This window comes from Neophocaena asiaeorientalis, unplaced genomic scaffold (assembly GCF_003031525.2).
Source record: "Neophocaena asiaeorientalis asiaeorientalis breed wild unplaced genomic scaffold, Neophocaena_asiaeorientalis_V1.1 scaffold721, whole genome shotgun sequence".
NCBI classification, from domain to species: Eukaryota; Metazoa; Chordata; class Mammalia; order Artiodactyla; family Phocoenidae; genus Neophocaena; species Neophocaena asiaeorientalis.
In genome coordinates this window covers 566,493-579,501 of record NW_020175365.1, presented here as the reverse complement: position 1 = coordinate 579,501, position 13,009 = coordinate 566,493, and the positions used below count along the sequence as shown (strand labels likewise).

The following is a 13,009-nucleotide window of genomic DNA, read 5'->3' as shown; positions in this document are numbered from 1 at the left end:
TACCAACCTAAAATTCTAAAACCAGTAAAGGTACTTCCCTGGTGGTCCAGTTGGTAAGATGCTGCACTCCCAATGTAGGGGCCCCGGGTTCAATCCCTGGTCAGGGAACTAGATCCTGCATGCATGCCGCAACTACAGAGTTTGCATGCCACAGCTGAGAGTCTGCATGCCACGATTAAGAGTCTGCATGTCGCAACTAAGAGTCCCCATGCTGCAACTAAAGATCCCGCATGCCCCAACTAAGACCCGGTGCAGCCAAAATAAATGAATTTTTAAAATAAATAAATAAATAAAACCAGTAAAAATATTTCAAGAATGAAGGCAAAATAGTTATTTTCAGACCAACAAAAACTGAAAGACATCACTACCAACAGACCCACACTAAAAGGAAATTTCTAAAGGGTATTCTTAGGCAAAAAGATCTTACTTGAGGTAAAATCAGAGATGTAGGATAAATGAAGAACAAAACAGTGATAAATACATAGGTAAAGTTTAGATGAACACTGACTATACAAGACAATGCCTTTAGGTAGGGGTGTGTGTGTATATATATGTATGTATATAAACACAACATACTTCTAATACAGAAAAAGAATCAAATAAACAAAAACTAAGCAATCCAAGAAAAGGTAAGAAAAAAGGACAGAGACTAGGCAGGATAAATAGAAAGCATGAGAAGAAAGATGAGATTTAAGCCCTAATAAATAAGTAAATACATGAAATTAAAATGGATTAAATTCACCAATGAAAGATTTTTTCAGACAGGATTTTTTTCCCGGACCGGGGCACGAACCCGTGTCCCCTGCATCAGCAGCAGGCGGACTCTCAACCACTGCGCCACCAGGGAAGCCCCAGACAGGATTTTTAAAACATCAATTACACATTTGTAAAAACCCAGAGAATATACAACACCAAAAGTGAATCCCAATGTACACTACAGTTTGGGTGTCAATGCTGTGTCAATGTAGAGTCATCAATGGTAACACATGTACCACTCTGGTGCAGGATATGTTGATCGCGGGAGAGGTTGTGCACATGTGGGGACAGCAGGTATATGGAAACCATACTTTCTGCTCAATTTCGTTGTAAACTAAAAGTGCTCTAAAAATACATCTTATTACTTTAAAAAAGTCAGTTATGTTAACTACCAGAAACAAGCAAGCAATCAAATAAGAACTTCATGCTATATAAAATATAATCTTGAGTTAAAATTTAAGCTTTAAATGAGAAAAGAGTGACCTCTAAAACTTCACTCATATAAAATATAAGGTAAAATATTGTTTACTTTGCAATCATCCTCCGTGAAACACAAAATATACAGATAAAATCAAAACAATTTAAAACATATTTAACATGAAGTCAAAATCGTGATTAACATGTATTAATAATATACAATTCAAGCAAGGATCATTTAGACATTATCCACAGCTAATACTAGCTGTGCAACTATTTACTCTGAATAGTAAGTCTTTGTGACTAAAATGAGAAATTACTACCTAAAAAACTAGACTGAATCTTGCTGGTAGTTAAAAATTAGTTAAGAGCCAGGAACCATGCAAGTACTTTATAAGCATCACCTCATATCATCCTTTGAACATTATGATGTAGGTACTTTCACAAGGAAATGGAGGCTCTAAGAAGTAAAACAGCTTACCAAAAAAACAACCTGGAAGAGTCAGGGCTGGATTCCATATCTGTCTGACTACAGAGCTTAAAATGCTAACCACTACACAGTAGTGACTTTATTTTCTATATTAATTTCTTGATAGAAAAATAATGAAAAATTCATGATCTCTATTCTAATAACTATGCTAGATGTTCTGCACAAACAGGGATTCAAAAGAATTTTTCAGAAGACAGTTGCAAAGTATGGCTGCTAAAATCAAATTAATATATATGAATCAAAGTGCTTCTGTGGCTTTTTTCCCTATTTAAATCTATATTTGTATAAGGATGCAATCTAACTGCCATGTAGTATTACTTCATTTGCCACTCCAGGAACAGACAGCAGTGTAAGTTCGAAGTCAACACATGCAATAAAATGGGATGGCAATGAGACAAGTCTATGACTAATAAACTATAGTTAGGGCTGTTAGCACCCTAGAAGACAAGTCGGAAGCAAAATACCTGTGGCAAACTAGACAAAATGGCCTTCTGAAGGAGAAAATGAAATTCAATCAAATGCTTATGTACTGTAATTTAGTATTTACTGACCACTTTCCATATGCCAGGAACTGGATTAGATATTGGGAGTATAGAGATAAAACAGTGAGATAAATGTTACAATATTGACAGGCATGTACAAAAGGCACCTAACTTGAGGGGAAATGGGAAAGAAACTGGGAAGGAAAAAGGTCACAGAGGATTTCCTATGGGAATTGGCACTGGAGGCAAGACTTTAATGATAAATGGAAAGTGAGACAGGTAAAGAAAGGCAAGGAACAAGATGTACAAAAGCACAGAAACAAGAGAGCATAGTCCATTTAGATAGAAACCTGAGTTTAATATAGGATGCATAGGGCAGACATTGGAGAATGAGAGAAAAAAGAAGGCCTATAAAGGGTTTTCATGAGAGTGAATTTTATCTTGAAGGCCAGTGAAGGAGGTTAAACATGAAAATGACATGATGAGATATGTAACAAACAGTAATTTAAGTTTAAAAAAAAAAAAGAGAGATGCGGTCCTATAGTAAGATAGTGGTAATGAAGACTGACAGATACAAAAATGTTATGGAAATAGACACAGAGAACAAGGGAAAGGCAAACATCTAAGGTGTTTCTAGTGTCATTAACTGAGTGAATGATGACGCTGTGACTGAATACACAGAGGGCACTATGGCAATACCGCGAAGTGCTAATTAACTCCTATCCTTCAAGGATCAAGGAAAAGCTCTCAAGAGGAGGAAATATCTAGTATGGGATTTTAAAGATGAGCAGAAATCAAGACAATGGGTTCGAGTTTAAAACTTGGTGGTGTACATATATACACTAATATGTCTAAAATAGATAGCTAATAAAAACCTGTTGTAAAAAAAACCCAAAACAAACAAACTAAGTGGTGAGTGGGAGGCACTGGTCAATGCCAAAAGATGAGGCTACAGAGGTCAGAAGCGCTTTTTGGATGATATCACTCAAGCAATGGAGAGCTATGTCAGGTTTACAAGGAAGAAAAAGAAAGGACCATATTTTTATTTTGGAAAAAGAGATTCTGACTACAAGTTGAAAATGGATTCAAGGCCTAGACCAAAGCTGAAAGGTGATGGGGTGGGTCGGGGTGGGGAGAGAGAACCCAAGTAAGAGGCGGCAGGGGACGCATTTGAGCTCTAGAAGATTGGGTGTCTACAGGGGTGGAGTTAAGCTAACATACACTTTCTCCTGTATAATTGCTCATCTACCCATCTACGCTTTTTAAAGCAACAAATTTACTAATTTATGAAAAGTAAATCGTTTGTTGTCATTTTTTAATATCAAGAGCCAAAGGATTTAATTCCAACTTACAACAACCCCTCCAAAAATTAGGAAAGGCTTAAGGAAGTACGTTTTAGACTTCAAAATATAAGATTATCATCACCTGTTTATTAATGGAAAATAAAATGAAAATGGATTAAGAAAAATAAATGGAATCTTGATCAAAAAGCTGTGAGTGACAACCAGAATTCTGGCACGTGGAACTGCGAGGATGGCGGTACCAGGTACTAATTGGAAAAACACGGGAGGTGGCAAGGGGTGTGCGTGTGTGCGTGCGGTGTATGTGTGGAGAGAGAGAGAAAAAGGGGGTGTCGGGGGGACTGAAATGGGAACGATAAAGATAAACACAGTTTTTATTTTGTGTGTTTAATAAATACAGTTTTGAACAGGCTGCATTAAAGGCTCTCGTGAGGCATTTAAGTACCAATATCAACTAAGCAAGGATATGACATTCAAGATTGAGATACAGACATTTGATGATACTCAAGAGAGGAAAGTGGGCTGGAGACAGAAGTTTGGATGTCAGCAGGATATACATGCTAACTGAAACCCTAGGAGTAGCTAATACTCAAGGAGAATACATAGAGTAAGAAGTAAGATGGCCTAGGACAGACTCTTAAAATCCTACATTTTACAAATTGGTAAGGTAAATGATGTCCGAAGAAGAGACTGAGAAGATGTAGCCAGATGAGTAAAAATGAAAGTCAGGAGAACAGGTTATTTCAAAAACTAAGGCAAGAAAGAGCCTTTTGGGAAAAAGTCAACAATATCCAATGCTGCCAAGTTAAAGACTCAAATGTCTATGGTATTTAGCATCAAGGAAATAATCTTTCAAAGAACAATTTCAGTTAAGAAAGGAGCAATTTGGAAAGTGAGGAAGAAGAGACTGCAAGCACAGGCAAGTCTTTCAAGAAAACCTAGTTATAAAGATGACAGAATATGGAGACTGGAGGGATTTAAACTGAGGGAGAATTTTTTTGTTTTGTTTTGTTTTCTGAAAGGAAGGAACCAGTAGAGAGCAAAAGGTTGAAGATGTAAAATAAAGGAGGTATCAGTAGAAGAGGTCCCTGATGTAGCAGGGGATGGGCTTCAAAGCATAGATGAAACATTATTTCTCAACAAAGGAGAAACATATTAAATATAAAACAGAGGGTGTGTGTATGTGTTTTCTACTCACATAAACTTATATGAGGTCTTATAGAACAGAAAAATTATATAAATTAGGTTGCATCTAAACACTGAAATTCTAACAATGCTGTTTTCTGTGGGACAGGATCAAGGTCTGTACTGTTTCATTATGTTCTTTCATATTTTCTGAATTTCCTATGATAAACACATAATTTTTTTAAATGTCTTTGACTTTTGAATTATAAAAAGTAATTCATCATTAGAGCAGAAAACCTAGAAAACAAAGAGAAGCAGAAAGGGGAAAAACAATACCTATAACCTCTGAATGAGCTGCTTTCATAGGTTGAGATTACTTAACATTCTCAGAAAAAGGAACACTAATAGGAATGTTGAATTGGAATAATCAATACTGATAACTGACTCTATCATTCAGACATGGAAGAAAAAGTGGATTCCAGCCTCTTCTTAGCTACCTAAGTCTTCATTTTAAAAGAGGATTAGTAAATCTCCACTTAGGTAGAATTCAGATTGGGGGCTTATTATTATTTTAGAAGCAAATTTTTTCAATACTGCCTTCCTTCCTGGCCATAATGATTTTTACTACTTACTTAAAAATAACATCCATTACTAACATTCATGCTCACTGGCAACAATTTAAAAAAAGGAAAATTAAAAATGCAGGCTTACAGTTGTGGTAAATTTGGTCTAACAAAGGGATCATTTTCTGCTCCATTCACTGCTTTGTTTTTCCTTTGTTTTGGTTCAGAATTGGTAGAGGGTGCCTGAGAATTATTAGCTGTGGGAGGTTTGCGTTTGGCTAGAAGTTTCCTTTGCCTTTCAATATCTTCCCTTTGCTGATTCACCCATTCTTGTTGCCTGCATAAAAATAAACGTAAAAGAAAATTAACCTTCCATTACTTTTCACAGTTAAAACACGAAAATACATTAGTTAAACATGAAAAATCATATAATATAAATTTGTAACCTTATGGTCCCACCCTTGTGAACCAACACTTTCGCACTGTCCACGTCTCATCTGAAACATTCATTTCTGAATAAGGTCTTCCCTAAACCCCCTGAACTAGAAAAAGATGTGTTGCCACATATAATTTCATAGTACCTTGTAGCTCCCCACCTCCTCCTTTCTAACAAATATTCCTACAGACACTTGATCAGAATTTGTCTGGTTAGACTAAATCACTCCATGAGAATAGAGACCACAACTACTTTATACCCTAGTGCCCAGCACAGTGACTGGCACATACTAGGCATTCAATAAATATTTGTTGAATAAAATAAATGAGCTATTAAAAAATAAAAAAGAACAGAGTTAAAGAGTAGGTTTTATACATGCATCTCATTACTTACTGTTTAAAGAAAAACCTACAAAAGACAAATGTGAATTTAATAGTGTTATTTTCTAAATGTATCTCTGTCAAATTTTGGGAATGGGTAGGTGGTATTTTGAAATGAAACAAAAATTGACCTCAGAAATTTAGGAAGAAAGAAAGAATTTTGACACTTTAAAGAGAAAATAGCAAGAAAAATTTACATGGCTTTGAAAAATAGGCAATTAATATAAGTAAAAATATTACTGCTTCCAACTGAAGCTTTTAAAAACCATCCCATCATACAACACCTTAAGCTTGTTCTAATATAATTATGTTCTCGCTTAGGTCACCTCACCACACTAGGAAAAAATTTAAGACTCTACATGGTGGTGATACTCAGATTCAGAACAAGTCAAATATTTCAATTCCTTGCTCCCCCGCCCCTATTCAAACCAGAACTAGAGAACTTCTACGCTGCTGATGAAGAATTGGTTTTACATTCATTTCCTTGTCCTATGGTTCTAGCCAGGTAGTAGCAGAACATGGTAGGAGGGACAGAATCAAGAATCACCTAGGTAAAAGAGTAAAACGGTGGAGAAAAATCTCAAGAATAGCAAAGTTAGAATAAGACTTTAATCCAGTTTTCTCCTTGAAGTGGTTATAAATAATCTCAATTTATTTAAAAATTAATTTTAAAGCTAGTTTCAGGTACAATCAAGATGTTATTAATGAAAATAAACAGCAATAACCTACTGAAATAATGAAAGGAAAGAATTACTGGAATGGATATATATCTAATCCCTGATTATTCAGTAATGACCTAATTTTAGAGATTATTAATATAATACTACTGGGCTTCCCTGGTGGCACAGTGGTTGAGAGTCAGCCTGCCAATTAAAAAAAAAAAAAAAAAAAAAAAAAAAAAATATATATATATACACATAAGTTACTAATTTTTATTTATTTCTTTTCTCATCCTCCAACTACTTCGGGTTATATCACAGATATATAGCTTGATATATACTGATAAATATCAACTGCTTGATATAAAATATGTATATGTAACAACATACAGTATGCCCTCAGTAGATGATTATCAGTAATAAGAAATGCAAGTAATTTTTTAAAAACTAGATTACTGCTTTATTATAAAAGGATACAACTCAGAAATAGCCAGATGGAAGAGATGCATAGGGCAAGGTATGGGGAAAAGACATGGAGTTTCCATGCTCTCTCTGAGCCTGATACCCTCTCCAAATCTCTACATGTTCACCAACCCAGAAACTCCAATTTTACTTTTTTTGACAGCTCAATGGAGAAATTTTAACAACCGCCAGAGTTTATATTTTAAATTCATATTATTAGTTTATATTTAAGGTTATATTATATAAACTTCTCTTTTATTCATTACCAGGATAACTGTAGATCTGGGTTTAGTAGTTCAGAAAAACACTCGAAAATTATAAGTTCTATCTCAACTGTATTTCCTACTCTCCATTTCTACTGTTAATATTTTAGCTCATGCCTTATCACCTTTCATTTGGATGCTTCTCCATCTGAACTGTCAACAATCTATGTTCTTTCCAATATTATTCCCACATCACCACCAGCTCCCTTTCTAAAACTCAAATCTGACCCCACACACCACACATAACACTGTATAAGAGCTCCCTATTATCCACAGAATTAAAACCCAAACTTCCTACCATCATAAAGACACTGTCCTTCATTATAGTATACCTCACACCCAGCACAGTTGTGTTGAACAGAAGCTGGATAAATCAACTGAGACAGAGAGACCATTCTGGAGATAGAGAGAAGACCATTCTGTGCTTAAGTCCTGGGAACCAGTGTTTGAAACAGCAGTGTTTAGGTGATATTATGTGAAATAAAGCTTTGCCTCCATTTTCCATTTAACTGGACTGACTCTGGGAACGCTGATTTAGATGGTGGCACCACTCTTGCTTTAAAGGTTATTAAAAGTTTTCCAGCTAAAAAAAAAAACCCCAAAAAACAAAAGGAGGAGCATAGATCCCGGCTCAACACATAAACAGTCAACCTACCCTTAGCTACAACCATCTGAACTCAAGAAAACATGGCAACAACGATTTCTCCATTTTAAAGTTTACCTCAGAAGTGCTAAAGCCACGTGCTCAGTTCAACTGACTTATGAGTTACTATGTCTGAGGCTGCAGAGAAAATGTTCGTGTCTTTTCCATAGGAATAGAGAGCAGGCAAGTGCAGACGTAAGGACTGGGGAATGGGGGTCGGGGGCGGTGGGGAGAACTAAGCAGAAAAATCCCAAGATATACAGATATAAATCTTCCAATGAAAGTTCAAACTTTTAACAATTTCCCTCCCAACTAACCTATAAAAAGCTAGGTCAGTTTATGTTCTGGAAAAGTCATATTTAGAATAATACATCATACTGTACAGAAGAATGCTAACTAATCAAGAAGTCTGCTAAAGCTAAAATTGTAATGCCTGTTCTATGTTCCTTTCAAATGTATTAAATTCTGATTTCAAAGAGTAGTAAGGAGTAGATGTAGAACATAATTCCAAATCTATAATCTCTGAAAGTAATGAAAACCCAAAGGAATACTAAATTTTTTAAAATGTAAGAGTGACTAACTTTACAAGATTCTGAAATGCAAAACCATCTGTCCATTGTTCAGTAAATGAAGCACCATGTCTAACGGTCGTGAAATGCCCAAGGCGTAATCTGTCTTGCATACTCTTCTCTCTGCTTGACAGTTTTTCTTGTGTACTCTGAAAAAAGGAGAAAAAATCATCATTCAATTTTATTAATTTAAATTTTAAAAGCATACAAGGTAAAAGGGGCTAGTGAAAGGAGAGGGAAAATTTATTGAACTTTTAACTTACCTTTTCGATAAGTAGTTTCTTGCTCATTGATATGCACTTATTTAATCGTTCTTTGTATTTTTCAAGTAATTTTTGTTGTTCATCTATCTGCCGTCTGAGATCACAATTAGCCTACAACATAAGTAGATGACGAAAAAGGTCTACAATTTGTGTATATGAGACATTTAAGAATATTTATACATTTTGAACAAATTTCATAAAGGGATTAATAAGATTAAGTATTTGAATATGATTCTAAAAATTTTGTTAAAACATCTACTTACCATGGGAATAATACTGTTATATGCTGCTTAACTGTGTGGTGGAAAAGTACATGGAATTTGTATCCATACTCCATGGGTTCAAATCCACACTCTAGGATATATAATCTGGGCTAAGTCAAACAAGTAATCTGAACCTTAGCTCAGTTTTCTTATTTCTAAAACAGAGCAACACCATTCTATCTCATTTAATTAAAAATAACTGAAATATAGTAATACAAAGCGTCTAACACTTAAAAATGAATGTGAGTTCTCTTCCATCTTTTGTAACTAATAAAACTTTTTTCTCCATTAAACTTGTGCAAGACACTGCAGACGCCCATCCAACAGCTAACATATTCTCACCATCTTTCTTGGCCGTATGAATACAAATTTTGTTAACTTTGTAGGCAGCCATACGCTCAGGCAAGGGTCTTCTCTCTAAACTCAGAAGATGAGTCTGATTAGTCTAGTACAGTCAGTCACCAGGGAACAACCTGGAGAGCTTGTTGGAACACAGATTACTGGAACCCATTCCCAGTTTCTGAATTAGTAGCTCTAGGGTAGGCGCTAAAAGTTTATTTCTAATAAGTTCCCTAGTAATGTTGATGCTTCTGGTCTGGGGATCATTCTTTGAAAACCATAGGTCTAGGCCAATCATGGTGGAAGCCAAAAGACAGCGACATAATACATCAAAAATGCTGGGAGAAAATACTGCTGCCAATCTAAGAGTATGTATCTAATAAAATTGTTTTCCAAGGAAAAGGGTAAAATAAAGATACTTTCAGAGGAACAGAAATGGAATTTAGCATCAGACCCTTATCATTAGGTGCAATTCAAACAGAACCCCAACAAATTGTTTACGTGTGTGAAAACTGAAAAACTGACTCTAACACTTCTCTAAGACAGCAAAGGGCCAAAAATAACCAAAAAGGAGATGATACTTGTTCAACCACACATCAAGGTTTAATATAAACCTAGAGTCATTATAATCACCCAAATCTCTCCTTCTTCCGTAGTAATGGAAAACCAACATTTTATTATGGATTGATATATGTCTAGCTAAAAGACTGTATTTCCCAGCTTCCCTTGCAGAAGTTGTTCAGTGGAATACCCAAGAAGGCTGCACACAGAATTGTTGCATTTTTTATTTCCTTCCTCTTCCTGTTTTCTGCTTAAGAACACAGATATCATAACTGTGCCTCTAATAAATATTTTGTACCTTGATATGACCTTCAAGATGAAGGCCATGAACTAACAGTGAAAGAGCAGAAAAACTGAAGGAGCCAAGATCCTATATGACACTGTAAAGCCATCACACCTGGGCTGCCCACTTCTGCTCTTCTCTCAAAAAATAATATTGTGTCTCATTTAAAGTACTGCTGTTTATAGAAACCTGTCCGCACACCTACGGCCTGAGCAGCCCAGTTGTTTCTGTTTGATAGCAAGGCTCTGCCTGGCTGGAAATAAAGCACGGCCAGTTAAATGGCATTTCCACAAAACCTACTACCTTCCATTCAAAGGCCCATGGCCCCTTATGCTTTGTCCAGGGGGATAACAGCCCAACCACACATCACTATCTGGACAGATGAACAGGCTCCAGGCCCTCCTCAGTCACATCTGGGATGAATGGTCAGTATGGCAGCAGCAGCTGCAATTGCAGTGCCCCACCCAGCCTCCCTCACTAGCCCAGGGGCCAGGGAAAGACTGCGCCTCCACCCTTCTCCTCACAGAGGTGAGCAGCATGCAGAGGAAAGGAAAGCCTATCTCGGGTGTGTTAGTGAGGGGCACTGTGTTCCATGGGTTATCCCAGCGCCATTTCCTCCTGGGCCTGCTATGGAAGGGCCCACCTCCATCCCCAACTGGATTCGGTTTTGGGCAGGTGACTCAGTGGGCAGGAGACTCTGTACCCTCATGCTCTGACTTGGAGCCCCCCCCTTCTGTTCTACTCTCAAAAAATAATATTGTATATCATTTAAAGTACTGTTGTTTATGTTCTCTGTTACTAACAGCCAAAGACAACTGCTAAATGATAAAAAGATGCTGTTGTACCAGTATAGGAATAAAATAGAATATGGAACTTAACACAGAACACAGAAATAGATCCACTTGTATATGAAAACGAGATTGCATGGTGGGGCTGGCAGTAAAAAGTGGACTTTTAATTCTGTGGTCTGGACAACTGGTTCTCTACATAGAAAGAAATTAAAATGAAACCTTACTTCATGCTATACCCAAAAATAAATCCCAGTGAGAACTTGTACTGAAAAAGCAGACTATAAAACTTTTAAAAGAAAATATAGAAGAACATCTTTATGATATTAGGGATAAAAACAACAAATTAGGGCTTCCCTGGTGGCGCAGTGGTTGAGAGTCCGCCTGCCGATGCAGGGGACGCGGGTTCGTGCCCCTGTCCGGGAAGATCCCACATGCCCCAGAGCGGCTGGGCCCATGAGCCATGGCTGCTGGGCCTGCGCGTCTGGAGCCTGTGCTCCGCGGCGGGAGAGGCCGCGACAGTGAGAGGCCCGCGTACCGCAAAAAAAAAAAAAAAAAACAACAAATTATTTTGGTATACTTTTGATAATAATTTGGTACAAACTATAAATAAAAAGATATGCTTAATCATATAAATTTTAAATGATCTAATCATCAAAAGACAGTACAAAGAAATAAAAAGATAATTCACACACTGGGAGAAAAATCAACATATATGGCCAACAAAAAACTGATATCAATTTAAAAAACAACAGGAACCCATTAAGAAAAATGAGCAAAAAAAATGATCATTTACTTCACGGAAGAAATACAAATAGTTAATAAATATTTTTAAAGATGCTCAAAAAATAAAGTGAATGCATAATAACAAATACCTTGTTACACCCATTAAATTGAACCCCCAAATTAAATATGATTATAATGAACCTTGGCAAGGATAATAAGCAATAAGATTATTTCTTGCTCATTGTTGGTGGAATGGAAACTGATCCAACAACCTTGCGAAAAATTTGCTATTATAAAGTAGAGTTTAAGATTATGCATGCCCTATACTCTGGCCATGTCTCTGCTAAGCATATACCATAGAGAAATTCTTCCACATCTGCCACAGAGATATGTATAAGAACATTCTTAGTAGAACTGTTCATACTAGCAAAAAGTAGAAATAAAATGTCCACCTAGAGCAGAAAAGATAAATTATAATATATTCATATAATGCCTTACTATATAGCAGTGAAATGAACAAACTATTACATGACAAACCCACATACAATGTTTAGTGAAAACAAGCAGGGCAAAATGGTACAAACAGTGTAATTTTGTAATTTATATAAAGTTCAAAAATAAAGTGAAATAATATGTTGTTAAGAATGTATAAGATATATGTAATATAACTATAAAGAAACATAAGGCATAATAAATAAATACAAAATTTAGAATAGTGGTTAATGGTAAAGGGATATAAGAGAGTGAATGGGATGGGACCAGGAAAGGCACACTGGATGTTTCAAAGGTATCAGTAATTATATGATCACGGATGACGGTTTCATTGAGTTTCTATACCAACAGTTCTCAGTGTTGGCTAAATTAGCCGTTAAAACCACCAGTGCCCAAGCCCTACGTCATATCAATTTAATCAGAAACCCTCAGGGTGGAGTTTAAGCATCAGTACTTTTTATAAAGTGTCTTCCACACTTTCCATCCAGTGATTCTAATGAGCAGCTAGGGGTGAGAACCACTGCTTTACCCCTTACTCACCTATTAGGCATACTTTTTGATGTGTCTTTTTATAAAGTTTCCATTAAAAATCTCACAAAATTGCAGTAGTTACTTCCTCTAGTATAGTGTCAAATGGCAGTCAGGTTTATAAGAGTATCAATTAACTTTAAAACTACCACGGGGGCTTCCCTGGTGGCGCAGTGGTTGAGAGTCCGCCTGCCAATGCAGGGGACACGGGTTCGTGCCC

The 13,009-nt window shown here is 36.3% G+C and overlaps 1 protein-coding gene across 1 annotated transcript in view; it reads right to left on the bottom strand.

Annotated features, from left to right (window-relative positions):
• Positions 1–13,009, bottom strand: part of TLK1 (tousled like kinase 1) — a 137,282-nt gene that overhangs the window by 39,564 nt on the left and 84,709 nt on the right. Inside the window, exons 9-11 of the mRNA XM_024765710.1 lie at positions 8,810–8,920; positions 8,559–8,695; positions 5,283–5,471 (exon numbers count right to left, since the gene is read on the bottom strand). Coding sequence (XP_024621478.1) covers positions 5,283–5,471; positions 8,559–8,695; positions 8,810–8,920 — 437 coding nt within the window. The remainder of the gene's footprint in view (positions 1–5,282; positions 5,472–8,558; positions 8,696–8,809; positions 8,921–13,009) is intronic.